We start from the raw sequence: 25,092 nt of genomic DNA, 5'->3' as shown, positions 1-25,092 counted from the left end.
TGAGAGGGGCTAGCTGAGACTAAACGAGACTGAGAGCTTGAGAACTCACATGCATGCAAAAACTAGAATCCCAAGTGACCATCATATTTATAGGAAAAAAAATGTAAAATAATTACTTGACCACTTTTCTTTCCGGGGCCACATAAAACGTGTGAACGCAAACTAGAACAACTTAAGTATAAGATGCCAAATTAGGGTTAGTTATGTGTTCATAAATTACGGATAGTGCATGAATCTGAAAGTACGCTATAATTTAGGCGGTTATTTTTAGTTGACCCTTTAAAACATGTCACATCCCAAAGCATTATAGCATACTTTCAGATGATTCACACCTTAAACCTGATTCACACCTTAAACTTGATTCACACCTTAATTCTCAAATTAAAACATGATTCACACCTTAAACCTTCAAAGCATTTGGAAGACATTACTTCATAATTAACTATATAATATAGGGCCACTTAATTTGTACGTTTGTATATGGACCCGAATAGAACTATTAGTGAACAGTTGAAATAGAAGAAAAATAATACGCATATGCACTGTAACAAGAAAGCAATAGCCAATCAATGAGAGTTATGATCAATTGATTGATCATCATCTGTGTGGTTGGCTTTATAGATATTCTTGTAAAGGCTACGTTTTTGCCACCTCAGTGTAAAAAACTTGTGGATATGAAAAGAGTGATAGCATAGATCACCACATATGGAGGACTTTAAGATTTTGTGAGGTACAAATAAAGGGAAAAAACACAAACAAGTCATAAAAGTCATTGAAAGGGCAGCAAATCTTTCAGATTTTGGATTGGACTTTTAGTGGGTTAATCTTTTCCTAAATGCAGCCAAAACTTGCGGATATGAAAAGAGTGATAGCATAGATCACTATATATGGAGGACTTAAAGATTTTGTGAGGTTACAAGTAAAGTAAAAAAAAACAAACAAGTCATAAAGTCATTGAAAGGGCAGCAAATCTTTCAGATTTTGGATTGGACTTTTAGTGGGTTAATCTTTCCTAAATGCAGCCAATTTTTTCCTAAATCCTTTTATATAAAAAAAGGACTAATTACAATTTAGGTCACTGGGGTTAGCGTAGATTTTAATTTTAGTCCTGCACTTTCAATTTTTCGATTTTGATCATCACACTTTGCATTGTCAACAAATCAAGTCCAATTGGAGTATTCCGTCAGTTATGACATGACGTGTGTGTGTGTAGCGGCCTTATTGCCCTTTTGCCAGCAAGGTCTTGTCCTCCTTAATGTTATGATAGGCACCATTGCCATTGCTTCAAACTTAGGCACCAACCAAAAACACCAAGACCCACAAAACCAGCAGCACCAACACCAGCAAGGCCTTGCTAGATCTCCATCTGTTCTGCAAACGATCAAATCCATCCACCTCTACAACTACAGATCCCTAGAGCCACACACCAACACCTTTGAGAAAAACCCAAATCACATGAAATTATATTCTGTTTCCGCCCATTGCCTTGTGGCGACAAAGTAACATGTGTCATCGAATGTCCTCGCCATACTAATTTCTCCATACTCACATAAATCGAAACAATAACATTATGGCTTAAATGCAAAAATGGTCCTTGTGTTTTATCACGTTGGCCAATTTAGTCCCTGTGTTTTAAATTTGGGCAATTTGGTCCCTGTGTTTAGGACTGTTAGCCAATGTTATCCATTCCGTTAAATTTTTGTTGAAAAAATTGGAAATTTTTAAATATTAATTTAAAAAAAATAACCATTTGAATACAATTTAAAGTTAAATAAATAAGAGCAACACTAAAAAAACTAAAAATCTAAAACAGAAAGACGCCAACTCTAATCCCAACCGCCACCACCACCTTCAATCCCACCCACCATGCACCATCTCCAATCCCAGACACAATTCACCACCCTTCTCTCTTCTCTCTTTCTCCCAACAACAACCCTCCACCCCAACTCCAATCAACCTCACTATCTCTCTCTCTCTCTCTCTCTCTCTCTCTCTCTCTCTCTCTCTCTCAAGAACAATCCTTAACTTCACGTTTCCGAATGTTTCAGTAGGTAGTGCCCTGTGGGGATATCCTTGTATTAGTTTTTGGTTTCGTTTGTTTCTCTCCCTCTTGGTCTTGCCCCTCCGCTCATCACTCTCCTTCCCACCTCTCCATTCGCTGGGCAAACCATCCCCTCCCCAACAACATTTTTTTTCTTCAAGTTTCTTCTTTTCTCATGTTATGATTTACTTTTAATGAATTTTTAATATTTTTAGATTAATTTTAAAAAGTTTATAGGTTTTTAAAAGACACGAAAATGTTTATTGGGTGTATTTAACAACAAATTTAACAGAATAGACAATATTGGCTAACAATCCTAAACACAGGGACCGAATTGGCCAAATTGAAAACACTGGGACTAAATTAACCAACGTAGTAAAACACAGGGATCATTTTTGCATTTAAGCCTAACTTTATTATCAAAACAATAAACCTTATTCATAGTATTAGAACTGCAACAGAGTTATTTATGAGCAATTCTATTTAATTACTTCCACACATTATTATTTTAATGGTTTAGCACATAACAACTCCTTGCCAGCATAGTTCATAGCCGAAGTTGTGCTATGCATGATTTTCCATCGATCTCATGGTAACCATTGGCTTCCAAGGAGTCCTTGTAGATCATCCCTCGGTATGCTGGTGGGTGAGACTCGCCCACAAACTCTGGAGCTGGTTTCACAAATGTACCAAGTGATGGTCCATGGACTGTGGCCACAGAGACTCTTCTCACCTCGTTGTTCAGGATCACACGATGCATAGGACTCTTGTACTTCCCATTTGTTAAAACCTATTATATATAATACAAGCAATGAATTAAAAACAAGTAATACGCATTAAGAAACTTTTATATTAGGCAAATCTACTTCTCTTGTTTGCTTGACTTTGTTCTAAGTTTTGGACTTTAAATTCAATAGTTCATTTCTATAATAAAGTCTTACACATAATGAACTTTGATTTCGACTTCATGATTCAGATTGAAAGTCAAACAATTCCAAAACAAAATATATACTTGTCTTGCATCGTGGACTCATGCATCTCATTTGGGAGATATCTTCGGGTGATGAGTCTACCTTAATTTCTCACAGAGATGTGAACGTAGGACTCATAATTTCACATCTCTTGTAGGTCAGACTCATTCATGAGTTCAACCTTTGTGAAAAATATGATTAATAATATGATCAATAAATATGGTACATGTAATGTGCTCATTTTGGAGATATCTTTGGGTGACGAGTCCACCTTAATTTCTTACAGATTTCTTGTAGGTCAGACTCATTCATGAGTTTGACTTTTGCGAAAAATATGATTAATAGTATGATCAATAGATATGGTACATGTAACATGAGATGGTGGGGTTAGTGATGTCAAGAATAAATTTGATTCATATTCGCACCAATTTATCTTATGTCGAAAATAAATTAAGGACTTCAAATATTTAATATGTATGTACCTCAACATGATCCCCAATATTAATGAAAAGGGCATTGGAAGGCATATCAACATTGATCCACTTTTGTTTATAGTTTAGTTGGAGACCACCGTTGACGTTTTGTACGAGGGAAACAAGGTAGCCAGGGTCATAATGAGCCGGCAAACCGATTTGAGTGTTGGGTTTAAACCCGGGCGGATACACGTTCATAGCAGAAACATCAGCCCCAGTTTCCAACTCAAATTCCTTCTCTAAGTAATTTTCTTCAAATCCCAATGTTTTCGATACAGCTTTAGCCAAATTAATTATCACCTCTCGATCCCTTTGGTAATAATCTTCCAAGGCCTCCCTGTAAGTAACATAGATATATAGTCGGAAATAAATTAAGCTTAATATTAGGCCATTTAATAAAGACAAAGTAGGGGTGACAGTTTTGATTTGGTTTTGATCATAGAAAAAGTCAAACAAAAATCGAATCGTAATGGTTTGGTGTAGTCGCGATTTTAACTTTTAGAAACCGAACCAATCACTTGTATATTTCACTGTTAAGTCCAAACCACGTTTATCTTCAAACTCAAAACGATGGTTTTTTTATACAAATATAAACACAATATAACTTAAAAAGATACAAATATACAATACAAATCCTTATGTCAATTTTTTTCACGAAAATAAGTTCTCTTTTTTCTTTTTTAAAAATAGCATTTTTTATTAAAATTGTAGCTCCACTTAAAACATGTACTTATTCATCAAAGAAGAAACGAAAAACACTTTTTATAAATTAAAAAGAAAATTTAGGACTTTTGGTTAGTTAGGTGAGTACACACACGATGTTTTCCTTTTCTTCAAAAACACTATTTTCTTGTACCTGAAACCAGATGGTTTAGCAGGGCCTTGAAACTTTGGATGTGGGAGCACCTTGAGATACTCCCTCTTGACAGCTTCATGGTCCCCGGGTGAGAACCCTAGCCCCCATCTGATCCTATCCGTTGAATCCTTCTTCTCATAATCCATCTTTTCCTCCTCCGTCAGATCAAAGAAATCGGAAATCCCATTCAGTGCTCTCTCAATTACGCTATCAGGCACCCCATGATTTACCAGCTGCCAAGTTATCAGGCAACATCTTACGTGCATGTGTAATTTTGTACGCAATATAAACATGCGACAGCAAATTATAACATAACACAAAACCCTAATTAATTAACAGTTTTGTTTCTTGTCTTTTAGCCAAAAATATATATATATATATATATATATATATATATATATATATATATATATATATATAATATACAGAAATTCTCTTATGCAGACATCCGGACGTTATTATCGTGCGGACGCCGTGTATTTTGTACTACTCCTCTCTGTTTTCCTGTCTGTTTACAATAGGATCCGCACGATAATAACGTGCGGACATCCGGATAAGAGAATAACTGTATATATATATACAAGGACGGATCTAGGCATGGGCTAGAGTGGGCTCTAGCCTAGTGCTAAATTTGGAGGTGAAAATAATTTAATATTAATTTTATAAGTTAAACCCAAGTTAATTAAAAATAGTCCACCCCTCTTTGTTGAATTTAGCCTATCACAACCATAAGATTTCATCTCTAGAGGCACCCACACACATCAAAAATCATGTTTTTCTATTACCCACCCATGTAAGCTATAACTTTGTATTTGAACTTGAGAGCTTAGAAGTAGTAGGTCTCCTCCTCTTTAAAATTGTATCAACCTATATCCAATGGGTTCTTTAATATTAGTAAGTTTCTCACTTACTTTTTGTTTAATTTCCAATTTCAATTGTTATTGTTAGTCTTTTATGATTTAGAGTTTGGGTGTTAAATTTTGGGAATTTTTTTCTTATTTGCTATGATTTTATTGATGACTTGTCATTTTTCTAATTTAATCTATTCATTACTTGATCTCTGCTTTTATATAGTCTAGTTGTCTCTTGGTTTTGTTGAATTCTTGTAGCTTGTGATTGTGCAATTGTAGATCTAGATGACTGCACTCCCTACGTCTATGTGTACTCCCATCAAATTTAAAAATTGTTAATTGAAGAATAGTTGCTACCACTCATTTTTTTTACATATAAAAAAAACCTATAGCCTATAGCCAATTAACCATGTAAACCCCTCATCAAAAAAACCATGTAAACCTAAAGAAAAAAAAGGTAATATAATGGATCTCCCATTAAAAAATACTAGTCCACCCCTATAAAATTTCCTGGGTCCGCCCTTGTATATATATATATATATATACATATTTACAGAGCTAGTATTTACAATGCGATAACACTAATAAGTTAATAACCACCTTAAATAGTGGGTAAAATTTCTTAACTTTTTCGATGTGGGACAATACTTCACATCCTTACAGAGTGATCAGCATTGTGTTGTATGCCAACATGTTCACAGTTGAAGCTCTATGCATGTGTGTGTGTGTGTGCGTGCGCATAATGAACGGGTTTTGAGGCATTGTAATAAGCAAAATGGTGTGCTATGGGGGAATGAATGTATATGTAGAGATGAGAGGAAATTCCATACATAGAAAAAGCCGTACTCCTCGCAGACATAGGCAAGGTATTGGAGGGCTTTGAGTTGTTGATCAGGATCATTAGAGCAGATCAGCATGCTGTAATCAATGGTGGGGATTGCATCATCATTAGTTGAATGATTAGAGGAGGTGGTCCTTTGGGTATCAGAAAGGTTTTGGGTCAATACTACAGAAGCAGTTTTAGCCATTGAAAACAATTAAGAACTAGCGACGGCTGCAGTGAATAAAGAGAGAGTGTGCGTTTTGATTGGATTGAACATCGATCATTGCCTGTTTTTATAGGCACATTGTGAGATATCAAGGTAAGGCTACGATGCCTCTACGTAATTTCTACGAACATGGTTGTCAAAGTTCATATATTGGTCCCCACCTCCAATCAGTCAATGTTTTTCTGGTCTAATTAGGCTTTTAAATTCATGTATATGCAGCGAAATTATCTGGGAGGTTTTATTTAATGGGGGTTTCATCTATGTATAGGCAGCGAAATTACTTTTGTCATCATTAATCTTTGCTGAATCACTCACGTTCGTCACTCTTCTTTAGAATGATCACCTCATAATTTCCCAGTCGGAACTATAATGCCTCTACAATTGTCATATAGTAAGTGTATATTCCCACTTAAGATCAAATTTAGTAATTTTACTGCCAATTCATTTAGTCCAATGTCACATCTAGTCTCTATTTTGTTCGAGAAGGTTCAAAGGTTAAACTTCATGGACGACAATTGTTGAATTAAAATATTATTAATTTCAATAAAAATAATTTACCCACTTTTTTTGAAGTACTACTTCCTTTTCATACTGCAATAGTCCTTCACGGTGCCTAAGATTAAATAACTCATTAGATGAAAAGTATGTTTGAGTAAAAAATTGAAGGTCAACTTCCAAATTTTGACCAATTAAAAGTAGAAGATGGATTAGGTATGAAATTGAAGCTATGGTGGCTCTACCTTCATTTTTTACTTCAACATCTATTGAGTTATAAACTCAATCCAATTCCAGACACCAACAAAGTTAAACTATCTTTAAAATACTTTGGTTATCCAAAAGTGCCAATCCTCTAAGGTCAAATCCAAATATTTTCTTTTTTAGGAAGAAAACGCTCGTTATTAACTCTAGGTCTCTCTACTCTAGGTCACATGCGTTGGTATCGATAAGTTGGTGAAGAAAGTTGGTGTCCATAACATTATTGTATCTTAAGTTCTTGTGAAAAAAATTTATTCGAAATATCTCTGTTGACATGGTAAGTGCACCTTATCTAGCATATATTAGAAAGTTTTTCTTGCCCTGACAAGTAGTAGTCAGTCCAAAAAAGAGTAAACTTGAGGAAAAAGAAACATGAACTGACTAGTAATAGTATATAAACTTTTCTACTAGTGAGGCCAAAAATGGAAATTTGTTGTTAGAAAAAACTTTTTTTTTTAACTTCTAGATTGACTACAAAGTTTTCTACTAATCTGTCCAAAATAATTATTTGCCTCAAATTTCCGAGAAGAAGAAATTTAAAAAGTTTGTAAATAGGACAGAGTAGATATCAAAATCATGAGCAAATAGGACAGAGTAGATATATTAATGAAGTGGATAAGATGCGTGTGTGTTTATACAAAATTATAAAATTGAAGGATCTTCCACAATGATAGGTACGTAAATAGGACATAAAACCAAGAAGTGCGATGTTCCAAGGTGGAATGAGAAACTTATTTAACAAGGCAATTTGGATTTTAGGTTTTCACCAATATCTATAGACGGATTTGTTATTATTATTAGCTGTGGAAATAAAGGGGGCATGACTATCATCCACACAAATTCTTTACGGCATGACTATCATCCACACAAATTCTTTACGCAACATATGTTTCTCAACCAAAATAGAACGGCAACTTGGGCTTTGCCACTTGTGGAAATCAGAGTCATTTACACATGTGTTTACTCATGCATTTGAAGTTTCGTATTCAATTTCCTCTACTCTCATATTCCTTGTATATTTGGCAACAACAAAAAATGACTTAAATAAAAAATATATATTAAGTACTTATTTGTAAATTTGTCAACGTGATTGATTAAAGAAATAGCGAGTGTGAGGATTTAAGATAAAATATACCAATAACGTTATGGGCATCAACTTATTTACTAACTTTGGATACCAACATATGTGGCACATAATATGGCAACCTATATCATCTGCCATCTCTTTTATTTTAATTACATTATTTGTTATATAAATAAAAGAATTTAAAACAGCAGAAATAAAAACAAAAATCAAAATCAATTCCTCCTTCCCTTTGAAAAAACCAATAAATTCAACAGTCCTCCATTGAAGAACTAAAGCTCCTATCGCAGCAATCTCTATCGCCACGAAAACGTCGTCGACATGTATATACTTGAGCAATTGTTTATCAGTTGTTTGTTTATCTCATAATCGTTGTTATCCGAGATCGTTTTGTACATCAACGAGCTGAAGACGAAGGTGGACGAATTGGATTCGCAAGTACAGAGATAGTCAAACAAAGTCAAGGTCGAAATGGGCAACAATCTGGACATCTAGAACACCACCACATCCATGGAGCAAATCGCGAAGCCCCCCCAATTCGTCCACGAATGGGTCTGGGCTCAAAGTCGATGTGAGGATTAGGGCTCAATCTGAGGCATTGATTTTCAAGGACTTCAATTTGAAGGTGAGGTAAGGCAAAAGCGTGACATTATAGAAAATAACGTGCTGACGTCATGTATTTCCTACTTACCTCTATGTTTACAATGATATCCACACGGTAATAACATATTAACATCCGGATGAGGGAATATACATAAATATTTGAAAAGAGCCAGCAAAACGAGTAGTTTTCAACATCTGATATGAATGGTCCCGTTTCCATTTGGTTATCATCAGAAGGTTTTGGTAAAAGCTCTGTGGTTTCTCTGATACTCAGATTTTACGATCCAAAAAAAAAACCAAGTTTTTGTAGAATTGGCTCCAGCAATTAGGGCTCGTCAATGGGCCGGATCGGGCTAGCCCGGCCCAAATTTAATGGAATTGAGCCGGGCCGGACTGGGCTTTAAAGAGGAGAGAGAAAATATCAGGCCGGGTCGGATTTTTTTAGAAAATTCAAAGCCCAAGCCCATCTCATGAGCCGGGCTTGAAAAAGCCCATCGGGGCGGGCCGGGCCGAAATGGGCCTAAAAAATAATAAGTGTAAAAAAAAATTACTTTTTTTATGAATAAATATGCAAATGTTTGGTGATGTGTTAAAGAAAAGTATGATTATATTTGGTGGTATGAGTATGTTTGGTGATATGATATGTTGTTCGTCTTATTATATATATATATATATATATATATATAGTTGTTGTATTAATAAATAACAAATTAATGTGCTAACCATCCAATTATAAACTAGGAATGAGTAGAATTCAATAGAAACACAATTTTTCAAACAAGTAACACACACACACAAAAATGAAAGAGGGGGATTTGTCATTCAAGTGATGTAATCCTAATCCTAAACCCTTATTTATACATAATTATATATGTATGCGGGCCTAACGGGCCGGGCTTTTCTGGGCGGGCCGGGCCGGACTTTCATGGGCTTAATCGGGCCGGGCCTATGGGCCGAGCCGGGCTTCAAACACCCAAGCCCAAGCCTAGCCCAAGCCCAAGCGGGCCGGGCCCTCTCAAAGCCCATAACGGCCCGGGCCGGACTTTTTTTCGATGGGCCGGGTGGGCCCCCATAGGCCCATGAGCCCGCAAGCCAAATGATGAGGCCTACCAGCAATAGCAACATATATAGGATTTGTGATCATCACAAAAACAAAAAATGTGCCAACAAAAAGCTACAAAAAGTCATGATGGATGGTAAGTCTATTTTTGGTCTGAATTGATGTGGCAAAGCAACATTCAGCAAAGAAAGCACAAACGATTACAAAATTGAGAACAAGTTTACTCAAATTTATGCAAGGGATCTGCTCATCACTTGTATCATTGTAATTATTTTCATTTAAAAAAAAACCATATATGATATATACTTTTCAGACGGAGAGATTGCAATTCTTTGAGAATAATGATAATGTACATACTGGGGATTGTTGTACAAATATGAAGTCTATTTCTTATGGAATCCAGATGTGTCAATATGACCTCTCCTTTATACATCAGAAAGTGGAGAAAAAGAAAAGGCACAATGAAAATTCATAAGAAAAATTAGAATACGATTCATATTAAACGAAAGGACTGCTGAATTTCTTCAATTCTTCAATTCTTCAATGGAAGGACTACTGAATTTCTAGGGTTTTTCAAAGAGAAAGGAGGAGGGGTTTATCCTTAAATCTAAAATCGTTGGGTTTCTTTTCTTTCTTTTTTATTTTTGTTTTTATTTTTTCTGTGTGAATTTTTTTTTTTAATAACAAATTATGTAATTAAAACAGATGACATGGGTTGCCATGTCATGTGTCAGATGTGTTGGTATCCAAAAGTTAGTAAACAAGTTGGTGCCTGTAACGTTATTGAAAATATACATCACGAGAACAGTTTAGAAAAAAAAATGATATTCAACGAAATCTTAATAATGAAACGAATATATTAAGCATTAATTTCTTTTTTCAATAATGTCGGAATCTATAATACTATATAAAGCTAATTTTTTATAGTTTGCAAACTTTGCAATGAATTTCTCATATATATAAACAAAACAAAACAAAAATTAACAACAAAGTGTTGACTTCTAAATATTTTTGACCAACTGGGTGAATTATTCCAAATAAAATAATTGATGGGCCAAACGGATTTGGGAACAAAGCTCGTTGTGCCAAGACCAAGGGCTTATTTGGGCCACCTTTCGGTTTTGGCTTTGGGCTTGGGTACTTCCATTTCTAGGCCCAAAGTCTGGCTCGATGTTTTTAAAATTTTATCAGATGTTCAGACTCTTCTTAAACAATCAATGTTTTGGTTCTTATTTATAGGCCCAAAGAAGTATATGGCTAAGCTCACGAGGCCGAAATTGAGGTTAAAGAAGTATATGGCTAAGCTCACGAGGCCGAAATTGAGGTTAAGTTTAAAAGGCCGAAACTGCCTATTCATCCATGAGACAGCCGCTAAAGCTGCAATTAGGTTGGGCCCCTGGACACTAGAAGGAGGTTGGCCCAGAACGACAGCTAAAAATTGGAGAAATAGCTACAAACCATTAGGATTTATTGGTGTGCAGATCGAATGGGTGTTCAGGCTTCCTCTTCTTTCTTCTGTTTCTTATTAGTTCTCCTTGAATTGTTTTGGCGCGAGTTTTTTTTAAGATTACGTATTTGTTCCTATCTCTCATGTTTGGATATTGGATAGTATTGGTTAGTTTAGTATTATTTGTTGTACGCTCTTATGGTGTTTTTTTTTAAAAAAATACAATAAAGTATCTCTTCCAAGTTTTAAAGCACATTTTTCATGATAATTACATTGTTTAACTCAGATACTATTTTGGTCTCCATAATTTTAATTTTACAATTTTAGTCACGTAATTTTATTGAGACAACAATCAAGTCTTAGAAGTGTTAAGAAAATAGACAAATAGATTAAATTTTGAGCCAAATGCAACAATTCTGGAGATATAAAAAAAAGTAGCGTATTACGACATCAAACTTCATATATTAATATCTTAGTTTTACATGATTAAAATTTCCAAAATCAAAATGACATGAACCAAACTGGAAAATTAGTAGAACCAAATATATAATTTAGAAGAAAAAAAAAGGAAAAAAAAAGAAGGAAAAGAGATCTCACAATTTCGTCTTGAAATAGAAGATCATATTTTATTTTGCTTCTTTAAGTGGGGTATGTTTAATTCTGCTTCAAAAGTCCACAACTGACTGGAAAATTTGCCTTTCGTGCAAACAATTTTTCTTTATTTCTTTATCCGATGGTGATGATGTTTGCCAGTGAATAAGGGCACACATTAATTATAATTCGCATTCAACAATATATAATATGAATAATATAAAAAAATATATTATCTTGTCCAGCCGTGTATCATAATATTTCATTATATTATCAATTTAGACTATTGATTTGGTGAGGTTTGTTTTGACATGTGGTTTACGACAATAAATTAGTTAACCAAGAGAATTATTGTTTTAATGTATTTTCATTAATGAATTGTAACTAATGCTTAATATAAATATGCTAATAAACTATTGATTTTTATCAATAAGAAGTAGGACGATGTGAACTTAAAACCTCTTTTAATATTAAAAATATAAGTATGACCAAACTAATACTGAAATACAGTTACTTGATATAATTCGTCCATGTATTATAATATAAAATGCGAATGAATGAGTTATATTACGTGGTGAAGTATCACATAGACCGATTTCTACACATTTTCCTCATGTATTTGATCTATAATACATTATTAAGTAGATGATATTAATATATTATAATGGATTATGATGAACAAAAGCAGGACAAATGGAGCTTCGAGAATGAGGGTGACCCAGTCAACCCTGGTTTTGGTGGAGGTTTGTATACCAGTGGAGTTCAATTGACTTTTTTAATTCCACAGAGCCCGAGCTCAAAGAATTCAACGCAAATGCCGAGTTCATGTGGGCCCAGCCCAGTCGCCATTTCTAAGACGCGTTCATGGTTCAGATCATTTCGCAATCAAGAAAAGTCAAAGCAGGAAACTCTGAAGGAATGAAAATTTGCTGTTTACGGACGACGGAAACAAAAAACTGAACATATGCACATTCCAAAAAGTCTATTCACACACAAAGGAAATAGTTGCAAAGGATAATACTCTTTTGTGAACGATCTTATGCAAAAGAAACAATCTTGCCCTTATTAGGCTAAACGATTGTATGATAATATAAAAACTAAGGGTCTTTTGGTAAATACCTTCTTGCGTAACTTGTCATCACACATCTCAACATAAAAAATTTCTCATCACGCATAAAGAGTATTGTAGGTTCCATAATAAAACTAGCATTTTGGTTCAAGAAAATTAAACAATGTAACTAGAAACACTTGTTCGTATGGGGTGGCATTACAGTGGAAAAGTGGGCCAAACGCTCCCTCACCCTCATCCCTCTTCTCCTCTCCTCAAAGAGCACTCAGATTTGATTCATGTAAGAGACAATATTGAGACAACAGATTATGATACTCCCCCCTCTCCTCTCTAGCAAATGAACAAAAAAAAAAACAAAACTAGAAACCCTCACACATGTTTTCAATGTGAGGAATAGTTATTGCAGGAGGAGAAAAACAGAGAGGTGAGAAAATTGTGAAGACGTTGTTTTTTTAAGAAAATTTATTGAATAAATTATAATTACTTGTTTTCCCTCACTAAGTTTGTCTTTATTTTCTTTTAATAAAAGTAAAGGTGATAATTTCCATTCGATATCTATTCTTTTCTTCGGAATCTTATATGTTCTTCTTTTTATTTAAAGTTTGTACTAAACATTTATAGTTATAATATTCTCCAATATATGGTATAACTCGTCCAGTTGAAATTGACAAGAAAGTAGGAATTCCTACTTAAAAAAGAAGACAAATATTCTCCAAAATGTCTCCCGATTCAAAACACTAGGAAAAATTAGTTTGCCATGATATCTTTACTTTACCCAATTTTTATGTATAAAAAAGTTAAAAATTATAGATATGAACAAAATATAAGTAAAAATATAACGTCAACGATATCAACATATGTGAAGTCAGTCTCATCGATGGTCCATGGGAAATGAAGTCAGTCTCATCGATGGTCCAGGTTTCCCATGGGAAGAAAAACTGGAAACGCCGTGGGAAAAGAAAAACAAAGAGACTTTTATTTTGTAAGTCTTTTTATATAACAAATTAAAAGGTCCAAGCTTTGGTCCTAATCTAATTTCTAAACAGCAAACGCTGACGCAAAGAAACATTACCACCAAACAAGCAAACAATCCCCCACACAAGAAATCAAAGTGAGAATAAGGAAAACCCACTCCCCAAATTATCTCAATTTCTCTCCTCAAATTCTCAATCTTCGCATTGCGGGGGCTTTGATTCTCTTTCGATACTGGGTTTTGACAGGTACGCCTTTTTCCTGAGATCCTGACCCCAAGTCTTCGAGATTTACTTATCTTCTTCGTTTTGATCCTTTTGTCAACTGGGGTTTTAAGGTTTCTTTGTGGGTCTCTCGTCTTTATGGCATAGGACCATTATCTGTGGCAAATTCAAATTTTGATTTTCATTTGTAGGTACTGATATTATTTTGGGCTTTGCTTATTTGTTTCAAAATTTTGTGAGTTTCTTGTACGTAGTTGATGTTAAGGTTTGGTTGGTGTTAATGATACTTTGTTGACGATCCGATTGCTAATTCTTCTAATTTTGGGTGTGTATTCTGATGGGGCTTTTGTCGATGAGCAGATATTTGAATTTGATTAGACCCCTTTTGCTTGCAGTTTGTATTTTGGATACTTCTGGATAAACTTTCTAGTGGAAATTCCAGTTACGCTCAATTATAATTATTGTTCATTCCTTATATTTGTTTTCTGAATTCTCATAGAATGAGTGCTATATGTTTGGATTGGGATTCTCATAAGTTTTATCTTGATGGGTTAATGAAAATAATTTATATACTTATTGGAATTAAATAAAATTACTGATATCCAGCTAATTAGTGATTGATGCCTTATGATTTTCTTTTTCTTGCATTTAATTAGTTCTTGTACATTCACAAATGTCAGGACTGTACATAATTGAACTTTTTTTTGGCTTATGATCTTAGGAAATTTTGAGGATAAAGGACTTGAGTGAAGGGGGATTAGGACATCAGACATGGCTGGTAATGCTGCGGCCTGTGCGGAGAGGGCAACAAGTGATATGTTGATTGGTCCAGACTGGGCAATAAACATTGAATTATGCGATATTATTAACATGGAGCCTGGGTATCAATACTTTTCTTCCCTCAATTTCATTTATCAGATTTGAATTTTATATATTGGTTTATCCACATGTTAAGAGTTGAGATCACTTAAATTGTTGAGTACTTGAATCTTTTTATATTGTGATGGAGTGGTTGTTGGTGGAAAAGCTCATAATTTCTTAAGAGATAATTCGTAAATAGATTCTTCCTGACTGTCCAACAAGGGAAACAATTCTAAAATGGGTTTTAGCATATTGTAAAAACATCTGATGTGAAACAATGTTAACAAATTATGTTCTCCGTCTTCTCTCTCTCTCTCTCTCTCTCTCTACACACACTCACACACACACTACCTCAAAGGATAATACTTGGCTTCGCTCCTGATAGAAGAGGAGGTGCTTTTCCTGAAATGGAGATGTGGCTCATCTAGCAATGGACACCTGCATTTCAGAAAAATAACACCTGAAAAAGTAACAAGTAGTAGCACGTTTGCTACTGTGATTTTGGAGATTTTGTAAAAGGAGTCACTTATTTTTCACTAGGTTCTATTAGCATCGTGGTGTATCAGGTTCCTTTGACGTTATGAACATTTCTGATGTGTAAGTAAAACTCTGCAGAAGATGGATTGTTTGATGTTTTTCTTTTTAAAAATTATTTTTTATTTATAGATATAGTTCATGATTATTTGTCCTATATAATCCCTTTCCCATTTTAATACTCAAAATGCAAGTATTTTGCCTTTGCCAATGAATTGGATTGAAATTTGCAGGCAAGCAAAAGATGCCTTGAAGATACTCAAAAAGCGCCTGGGCAGTAAAAATCCAAAAATACAACTTCTGGCTCTTTTTGTTAGTACTATTCCTTTTCTTTGGATACTTTCTTGATATTTTTTTGTGTTCTTTCTTGTCATAAGTTTTATATTTCTTTTTGCATGTTTAAAAAAAAATATTTATAAATTTATGATCTAAAGTTTCTGGCAGGCTTCCCATGCCAAAATTATGCATAGGCATGTAGAAATGTCAATAAATTTGTGATTTATGGTGGACCAGTTGTTCCATAAATTCCTTGCTATCATAACCAAAAAATCAGCGTTTCTGAGCACTGATTTCTTTTTTCTTTTCCGAATGGATAATTTGATCCAGGCATTGGAGACCGTGAGCAAGAATTGTGGTGAGAATGTTTTTCAGCAGATCGTTGAGCGTGATATCTTGCATGAAATGGTCAAAATAGTAAAGAAGAAGGTGCTGAAATTTCTCTCACAATCTTTATTTTTTTATTTTTTACTGACTTGTTGCTTCCTTCTCCTCCCTTTTCAATTTGTGCATGGATAGGATATTAATTTATTTTATGCTTTTTTATTCTAATTCCATTTTGCAGCCAGACTTGAATGTTAGGGAAAAGATACTAATTTTGATAGATACATGGCAAGAAGCTTTTGGAGGAGCAAGAGGAAGATATCCCCAATACTATGCGGCATATAATGAATTGAGGGTAATTGGTTTGCTAAATCTTTGTTAAGCTCATTTTAAGTTCGTGTTGTATTATGCAAGCATCAGTCGTATTTTGCTTCAAGTGTTTCTGTATCTTTGCCCAACTCCATTTTATGCTGTCATTTTGCGAGTTGCGTAATAGGACATGTTTTGAAATATTGCTTTTTACATTATAAGACCTTCTCAAATTAGACTTCTTTTCTAAGATGATTGCGCAAACATGTCCAGCCCAAGTGCCTTCAGGTTTGATGGATGGGGCTAAATTGTGTGTGCAATGGAATTAATAGAAACTTTATGGAGGAGAATAAAAAGAAAACTATGGACAAGAAAAATTTATCCATTTAAGTAATACAGTGTGTGGTGTAGATCAGTTTTATTTTTGTTGTTATTGTTTGTGTGTGAGCAGTCGCTGTGGGTGCATGTGGGGAGGGTGGGGGGAGATTTCCACAAAGCTGGGTCCAACTTTCTAAATTTGCCTATGAACTTGATAGCCTTCTTGACCTTGTTGTCAATAGGTAAAAACAAAATAAAAATTCTGAAGGAGTTGCCATGTGTATAAAATGAACCTCACAATGCATACAAATTGAGTCTTTATACCTTTGCCTTTTGTTATCTCATGGTGGTAGTTTTGGTCTTGCACCTCACAATGTGGGACATATAGTCTGCTCTAAATTACATATTTATCTCGGTAGCTTCTCTTCAATTTCATTTTTGACTTTGTAATTGTGATTTCTGAACACACTTATCCTTTGACTTTACTAATGATTTTAATTTGGAACGAATTGGACATTTGCTGGTTTGGTTGACAGGAATTTTGTATTATGGAAATAAGTTGGCAAAGTTTACGCTTTCAATCTTTGCAAAACCCTATCTTGATTTTTGTACTCGAAATTTCAACACAGATTTACACCTTTTTAATAATTTGAACTTAATCTGAATTAACATTACAGGCAGTTGTTCATTAAATAGTGTTTAGGCTTTTCCATTTTCTCATTATAATTTCATATTTCACAGCGAAACCACATTCTGATTTGGTTGTTTTGTTCAGAAGGTGATCTCTTCTTTCTCATGTTGGTTTTCCTGCAAATTGATAAGTAGTCTATTCTCATTAACTTCTGTCTGAAATAGAAGTTAGAGTAATGTTGCATTTTTGTAGGAAGAAATTAAGGTTGTGCTGTTTCTTTCCTTTTCTGTTGATTGTTGAATCAACATAACTTTTTTTATTTTTTAAAATTTATCTTCCATTTTTATTGATGCTATGGGGACCTTTTCCCCCCCTATAATTAGGGTTTTGTTTATATTGTTTAATATGAATTTTATATTCCTCCTTTATGAAATTAAAGGTGCAATTTTAGTTTGATTTTAATTTGAGCTTGTAGTATTAAGAGTGTTTATACTGTGTAATTTTGTTTCAACTGGAGCCCACTGAAAGTAATAGGAAACTTAGTATTAAGATTTAGGTTGTGTTTATGCTCTAGCCTTACTCTGTAATGATTACAGTTGTCATTTCTTTCGTCCATTATAATTTAGATTCTTACAAGATAGAGATGTCAACATCCACTAGGTAAGGTCATTTTGCACCAAAGTTTCACTTTTTTGCTAGATGAATGAAATTAATGACGCAAGATCAGATCATAGTTCTAACAAATGGAGATGAGCTTGGTTGTGGGTGTTGATTGATGTCATTAATTTCATTTGTAATATTGTTTGTACTCGCACTGCATGGGAGTTGGATCAGATTGAATTGCTAGAACAGTGTCCATGCCTGGTACTAGTATGTGATTGGAGTATTGTCCAATTTAATTGTAATATCTTGCTATTTTTGAGAACACCAAACATGGTTCTTAGACTATTTCCAATTTATTTGATTTAGTATAGTCTAGATCAGTGAACCAAAAAAGCCTTTAGTGTCTAAGATTCTCTCAAATGTTTGGCCATGGTGGCCAAGTATAAGTAAGTTTATGCTCGTTGCCTGACTTTAGGTGTCTGCCTCAGCTTAAACATTCTGTGCTGGTTTTCTAGTTGGAAAAGTATAGAAAATTACATGTGTTACAAAGCATTGTTTCCTTTCATGGTTAAATCAGAATGGGTGTTTGTATCATGATTTTCTGGTTTATTTAAAATTTCAATTTTGTTTTTCTATTAAATTTTAGACATAAGCTTGCTCAATATTTGGTATAGATTTTCATTATTTTCTTCTTATTCTGCTTCTTCCCTCTTAACTCTCTTAATTGATAATTGACAGTCTGTGGGAGTTGAATTTCCACCACGAGAAGAGAACAGTGTACCACTCTTTACTCCGCCTCAGACCCAGCCAGTAGTTTCCCCTGTTGCAGTATATGATGATGCTGCTATTCAGGCTTCTCTTCAGTCTGATGCTTCAGGACTTAGGTACTAGCTGAACAATATTATCTCCATCGGAACAATACAAATTTCAGGCTTTTTCAGTTTAATATTTACCCCCTGTTTTTTTATTGCTTTTGTCTTACATGTGTTTTTATCACAATTCTAAACGTGCATGTTGACTGCCAGGGAGAGATGAAAAATATTTGTAGATAATATAAAGTGTCCTAGGATTATGAACCCTCAGTCTAGAATGTCGCTCTACATATATCTGAAAGACCTTGTGATTTGTGCATGCTTTGCAGAAATGTTGACTATATATAGGAAAGGCCTTGTGATTCGTTTCAGTAACTTGTTAACCTTGTCAATTATTTCTGTCAATGATTGAAAAAGTTCCCCCTGACAATAAGGATATTTCTACAGCCTTGTTATTGGAAATCCTGTTAGTCCTAGGTCTTAATCTTTTATGGAAGATTTCAGTCAGCATTGAGTTTTAATGCTTATACCGCTGTCTCAGTTGCTGCTTGTGCTTGTATGTATCTTGTTGAATGTCTTGATCTGTAACTGTAATCTATGAAAAAATTTATGTTTGCTGGATTGGATGTTTTGCTAAAAATTGATATTGTGACAGATGCTATTGTTTTTTATTTATTTGTTATTTCTTTTATTTATGTTTTAGTTGGTCTATGAATTATGTCTATGATAGATCCTGCCTGATTGAAATTGTTTATAATCAGCTTGCCAGAGATTCAAAATGCTCGGGGAATTGCAGATGTGTTGATGGAAATGCTTAATGCCTTGGATCCTAAGAATCCTGAGGTAATATATTTTCTAGCTATCGTTGAGTTTTGATTTCTTTCTTGACTAAAAGGTATTAGAAGATGATTTCTCATTTATGCTCAGCTAAAAATATGTTATTTTAGAGGTCAAGTATTTTATTTTGTCGTTATTGTGTATGGAGTAATCTGGTGGTGTTTTCATATGGGACTGCTACCATGGTAAAAATTCTGAAGGTTGTATCTGATCAGTTGTGGAGCATTGTTATCCATTGTTATGGTTTCCTTTACACAGGTACTTGTGTCTAAATTGTTTGAAGAGAAATATTTGTAAGAAAACTTTATTTCAAACTAGTTAAAGATTAGTTGTCCAGAGGTGAAGGAGGCTAGTGATCTCTCTCTCTCTGGATGTCAATTACTCTGATTGTGAAAATCGTGCAATGGTTAATTACTTGAAACTTTGTACACTTAAGGGCTGCACTTTCCTTGTGCTTGTAGAAGGGAGGGAGGTGGGAGGCAGGAATTGGGTTGAAATGAAGGAGATTTTGTGAAATAAAAAATTGAAACGGAGAACTATTTGAAATTATTTTTTGTTTTCATTTTAGGTACCATTCCATATATATTACATCCATCCCTTTCCCTTCTTTCTCCCTGCATTTCCTCTTTATCTTTTTTTTTTTTTGGTCAAACCTCCTTATCGTTTACTAAAGTAGCCCTGACAACTGTTAATATTAGCGAGGAACACTTCAAGAATCAATTGTTAATGCAGGATGTTTTTAACTATGGAGTGTTGATGGGCTTATTTGTGAAGAGCCCTACTGAAAATTAAAAACTGAAAATAAAAAACCAGTGTTACCAATGGGCTCTTAATATATGCAAATTTTTTAGTCAGCTTTAATTTCTTACAATGGTCAAAATGACTATTATGGCAGGGTCTGAAGGAAGAAGTGATTGTTGACCTTGTTGATCAGTGCCGTTCGTACCAAAAGCGCGTCATGCTTCTTGTGAATGAAACTGTGTAAGTGATTAATATAGAAAATGTTGATTTTTACTCGTAGATTTCATGCTGGTGACAGTTGTGGTTGCTTTCCTTTTAGCATTGAGGAGCTTCTATGTCAGGGATTGGCTTTGAATGATAATCTGCAGCGTGTACTTTCTCGGCACGATGATATTGTGAAAGGAACAGCAACTGGAGTAAGAGCACCAGAATCTTCAGTTGTGCCACTTGTGAATGTGAACCATGAGGATGATGAGTCAGAGGATGAATTTGCCCAACTAGCTCACAGGTAACTTCTTAGAGGACCTCTTCTGAGTTATATCGTAACATTATTTTTTAGGCTCACCATTTTTGTTGTACAATTGGGCTATTTCACTATTCACTCATTTCTGTTCTGTGCCATTGCCTGTTCATTTTTTTACTTTCTCATTTCCCTTTTGATAAACTTTGGTGAAATGCATTACAGGTCATCAAGAGATAATTCACAGGGACCGGGCCAGAGATCAGCCAATGCCAGGACTGAACCTGTGCGACTAAGCCCACTTCTTCCTCCTCCACCATCTCCAAAAAGGCCAATCACTACAGGTGCTGGCATGATTGATTATCTCAGTGGTGATACCTACAAATCTGAAGGATCCACTGCAACATCAGAATCCACATCTTTTGCAGCTCCGGTTCATTCCAGCTCAAATTCCACCTCTCGATTGACTCCACTATCACCCTCACCCCCCCCTTCTTCCCTAAACACGACTCCATCCCCTATATTCTCTGGAAAGCCTGTATATGATGAACCGGCTCCTAGAAGCAAATCCATTGATGGGTTGCCTCCAGCTCCTTGGGATGCTCAGTCCCCAGGCAATCCTCAGTCTCCTGGAAATGGCAACTCTCCTGTCAGCCTTCCACCTCCACCTTCCAGGTATAACCAGAGACAACAGTTTTTTGAGCAACAAGGCTTTCCAGGCAGCGGATCCGGTTCATCTTATGACAGCTTAGTGGGACAGACTCAGAATCTCTCTCTTAATTCGTCTGCACCAACAAAACAAGTAAAACAGGAAGATGCTCTATTCAAAGATCTTGTTGATTTTGCAAAAGCCAAGTCATCTTCGTCTTCAAATCCCAATAGGTCATTTTGAGTTGTGCCTAGCAGTCAGTCCAGCTTCTGGACATTGTTCCTCACTCTCACATACATCAGATCACGAGATTATTACCTGTTACTAAATAAATATTGGTAGGAACTTTTTGGTTTTGGTTTGTCTATGCCTTTTAGCCGGTATGTTTCCGAGATGACCTGTGCATTGCATATAATTTAATATATTGATGCACCTTATTGTTTGGTTTCTTTGATCTCAGTTTGTTTCGAACGGTTGGCCAAATTTTTCTTTCTTTTATTGTATATGTTCGTATGTATGTATGTATGCATATACGTATGACTGGATGTAACAGTGTATCATCCAATATTGTACTGCTAGAAGATTGTCGCATTGATGGATTAATATAACCAATCACATTACTTGAGAAATTGAAATTCAATATTAGTAGGTTGGTCACTTTTGGCGGACAAAGTTTGGAGTTCCTTTTGAAGAGTGTAACCAGAAAAGAGGTATGTCCAGACAAGTCCTCTTGACGATTAGCATTTCTGAAGTTGTAGCATCTTGCTCTGACTTCCATCAGGCAGCAGCTGTGTGATGGCAACGGAGATGGTACTGTATGCTTAGTTGGAGTTATCTTTTCATTGTTTTCTCTTAGTTGTGTTTTAGAAATCCATTTTCCAACTAACCATATTTGACACTAATAATGGACTTGTCAATTTGGTAATTCCTGGCAGAATAATACTCCCAATTTCCCAAAGGAGAAGTTTAGGGAATGATATGACGGGAAAGTCTCCATGAAGGATTGGTTAAGAACTTCTAATCTCAATCGTATGCAAGATACATAATAAAAAGAATATAAATATAGCTCACTAACATATCTAATGGAAGACTAAGATTATAATTCGTTAACTAATTTAACATAAATGCTTATTGCAGAAGCTCCATGACATAATTAATATTGATCTTGTCTAATTGTCTACAAATTTTTTCCAGTCAACAAACTTGGTCTATGAATTAATGAAAGGAAAGCCAAACTGTTAGCAATTTTTTTTTCTGCCGGCGTCAACGTAAGCATGCAATTGCCCCTTAAAAAAATTATATTTAAATAAAGACTTACAATATAGACGATTTAAATTATTGAAGTAGAATTCATAGTGAAAACAAAAGGTGTCCTTCAATAAAAATTGACTAATATATATACCTACAATTTGTCAAGAATTTGAAATGCAATAATGATAGGTTTGTCATTGAGCATATTGTTTTGAGGCATATATTTGAATGTTCTTGCATTACTTTTAGTTGGAATCATCTTTTCATTATTTTCTCATAGTTGTCTATTCGAAATCGACTTTGCAATGAACAACACCAAGGGCGGAACTAGGAATTTTTCAACGGGTGGGCTAGCTAAAGTTATTAACTTAAAGTTTAATGATTATTTTTTTTTGGTACTTACAATTTCTATAGTCTTTGTAGAAATAAAAGTAAACATTAAATCATATAAACCACGCTAGTTCATAGCTCCATAAACTAATTTTCAATAAGTTTTAACATAAACCAAATAGGGTTTAACACCATAGTGGATTGAACATCTAAGGCTTTTTACTTAGATTGACCTTAGTTCCTTCATGCATTCGTATCATATATGAAAAATTGTTTTATGTAATAACATTGACTAAGTATGAAAAATGGGTTTTCAGAATAATCATTTTCTGAAGATAATATTTGGCGGCTTTTATTCCTCACACATCAAATAAGAAATCTTGATTTTATGGGATTTTAATATGAAGTATATATTGACTTAATGAGCCATCATTTTTAGCATAAATCGTATTTTGCACTAAAACCGAATTTTCATATTTTGATTTGGTGGGAATTTGATTTTCTAGTATTTTTATTTGAATCCAAATGGGGGGTACTTCCTTATTTACATTGTAAACTTAAGTAAATGGAGTAATATAAAAATAAATAAAAGTAAAATGACAAAGATATTTACTTGTTGAAAGTGGAAATAAGGTAATCTGTACACCATCACTGATAATATTGAAAATAAGTTAAATACATAATTTTTATATTTTTTTTCTTAAAAAACCACACTGGGCTACAGCCCACTGTAGCCCTTAGTGTGGTTCCGACACTTAACAGCTACGGAAGATTAAAAAAAAAAGAAAAAAAGTGACTTCTATAAATAAATAATAGGATTATTTACTCAAATGGTCCTCAAATTTGTACCCGATTTACATTTTGGTCCCTAAACTAAATTATTCGTTCAAATGGTCCATTAACTCTATTATTCGGTCCATTGGTCCCACTATCTAATTTTCTTTTAGATTTAACCAAATTTTAGGGTAAATATGACTTTTCATAAATAACAAATAAAAATTTGGTTAAAATAGATACAAAATTAGAAAAAATTGAAGAAAAAGAGAAAAAAAATCATGAGACCTAAACCCAATGCCCCCTCCCTCCGATTTCTTCTCCCCCATTCCTCCACAGATCCCTTTCCCCCCCCCCCCCCCCCCCCCGCCTCGTCTCTCTGTGCAAATTCAAAAACCAACAAATTGGAAAACAAAAAATAAAAAATTCGAACATTGTTTGCATCTGTAGGTTGGTTGCAATGATAAGTTTAGGGTTTGTGGGCGAAAGACAGAATAGGGGAAGAGGGGGAAGGGGGTTGTGGGGTGGGGATTCTGTTATGGTGGAATCTGGTAGGGTGGGTTGGGTGTGGCTGTATTTTTGGGTGTCTTGAGAATATTTTTTGGTGGATGAGCGGTGGTTTTTGGGTAGAGAGGAGGGTGGTGGGTGGTTGTCTTTCAACAACGAAGGGAAATCGAGGGGGAGGGGTAGAGGGTCTTGTTGGGGTCTTTTTCTGTCGGAAGGCTTGTCCGGGCTTGTTGATTCTCGAACCGCCATGGAGTGGTGGATTAAGCCTTCGTTGCCCCTTTTTCTGAGTTAGCGAGGACTAGGCCCAAAGTATCCCGAGGGAAAAGCATGTCCCAGGGGGGTACTCTGTTCTTCTTCCAGCGGCTACATGTTTGATGTTGACGTTTCCGGTAGCTTGACGAAAAGTTGAAGATGACTTGCTGATGTAGATCTGAGATTATATTAGCTTGGCATGAGAGCTTGGAGTGTGGGAGTTGTAAAACAGGAGCTTAGCTCTTATAAAACCTACCGGGGGGGGGTGAAGTAGGCTTTAGGATAAAAACTCACCAATTTAAAATTATTACTTAGTGACAAAAGACAATAAACACAAATACTGCTGGTGGTGATCAAGTAATCAATGTAAAAGCAATAATGTAAATGACACAGTATTTGTTAACCCAGAAACCCATAAGGGAAAAACTGGGGGACCAAGCCAGGAAAAGATTCAATCCACTCAATTGTAAAGTACAAGAAATATAGGGATATTAGCTCAACTACACACAATAGGCAGCTAACTATCTAACCTTCTAGCAAAGCACAATATTAGCTCAACTACACACAATAGGCAGC

The 25,092-nt window shown here is 34.9% G+C and overlaps 2 protein-coding genes across 2 annotated transcripts; one reads left to right on the top strand and one right to left on the bottom strand.

The window, feature by feature from the left end:
* Positions 1-2,383: 2,383 nt before the first annotated feature.
* On the bottom strand, positions 2,384-6,260 carry LOC110754011 (2-oxoglutarate-dependent dioxygenase 19-like). Its single transcript, XM_021955001.2, has 4 exons — positions 6,023-6,260; positions 4,342-4,574; positions 3,495-3,822; positions 2,384-2,831 (listed from the first exon to the last, which is right to left on the bottom strand). Exons 1-4 carry the CDS (start codon positions 6,218-6,220, stop codon positions 2,589-2,591), a joined length of 1,002 nt encoding a protein of 333 aa, XP_021810693.2. The 5' UTR covers positions 6,221-6,260; the 3' UTR covers positions 2,384-2,588.
* A 7,594-nt stretch (positions 6,261-13,854) lies between these two features.
* LOC110769038 (TOM1-like protein 3) lies at positions 13,855-21,856 on the top strand. Its single transcript, XM_021972938.2, has 10 exons — positions 13,855-14,071; positions 14,769-14,928; positions 15,676-15,754; positions 16,049-16,147; positions 16,284-16,397; positions 18,642-18,787; positions 19,477-19,558; positions 20,448-20,533; positions 20,613-20,801; positions 20,979-21,856. The coding sequence occupies exons 2-10, from the start codon at positions 14,819-14,821 to the stop codon at positions 21,643-21,645; spliced, it is 1,572 nt and encodes a 523-aa protein (XP_021828630.2). The 5' UTR covers positions 13,855-14,071; positions 14,769-14,818; the 3' UTR covers positions 21,646-21,856.
* Positions 21,857-25,092: the final 3,236 nt, after the last annotated feature.

This window comes from Prunus avium, chromosome 8 (genome assembly GCF_965620075.1).
Source record: "Prunus avium chromosome 8, drPruAviu1.hap1.1, whole genome shotgun sequence".
Classification (NCBI taxonomy): domain Eukaryota; kingdom Viridiplantae; phylum Streptophyta; class Magnoliopsida; order Rosales; family Rosaceae; genus Prunus; species Prunus avium.
Note: the sequence above shows the minus strand (reverse complement) of the source record. Positions and strands in the feature narration are given on the sequence as shown.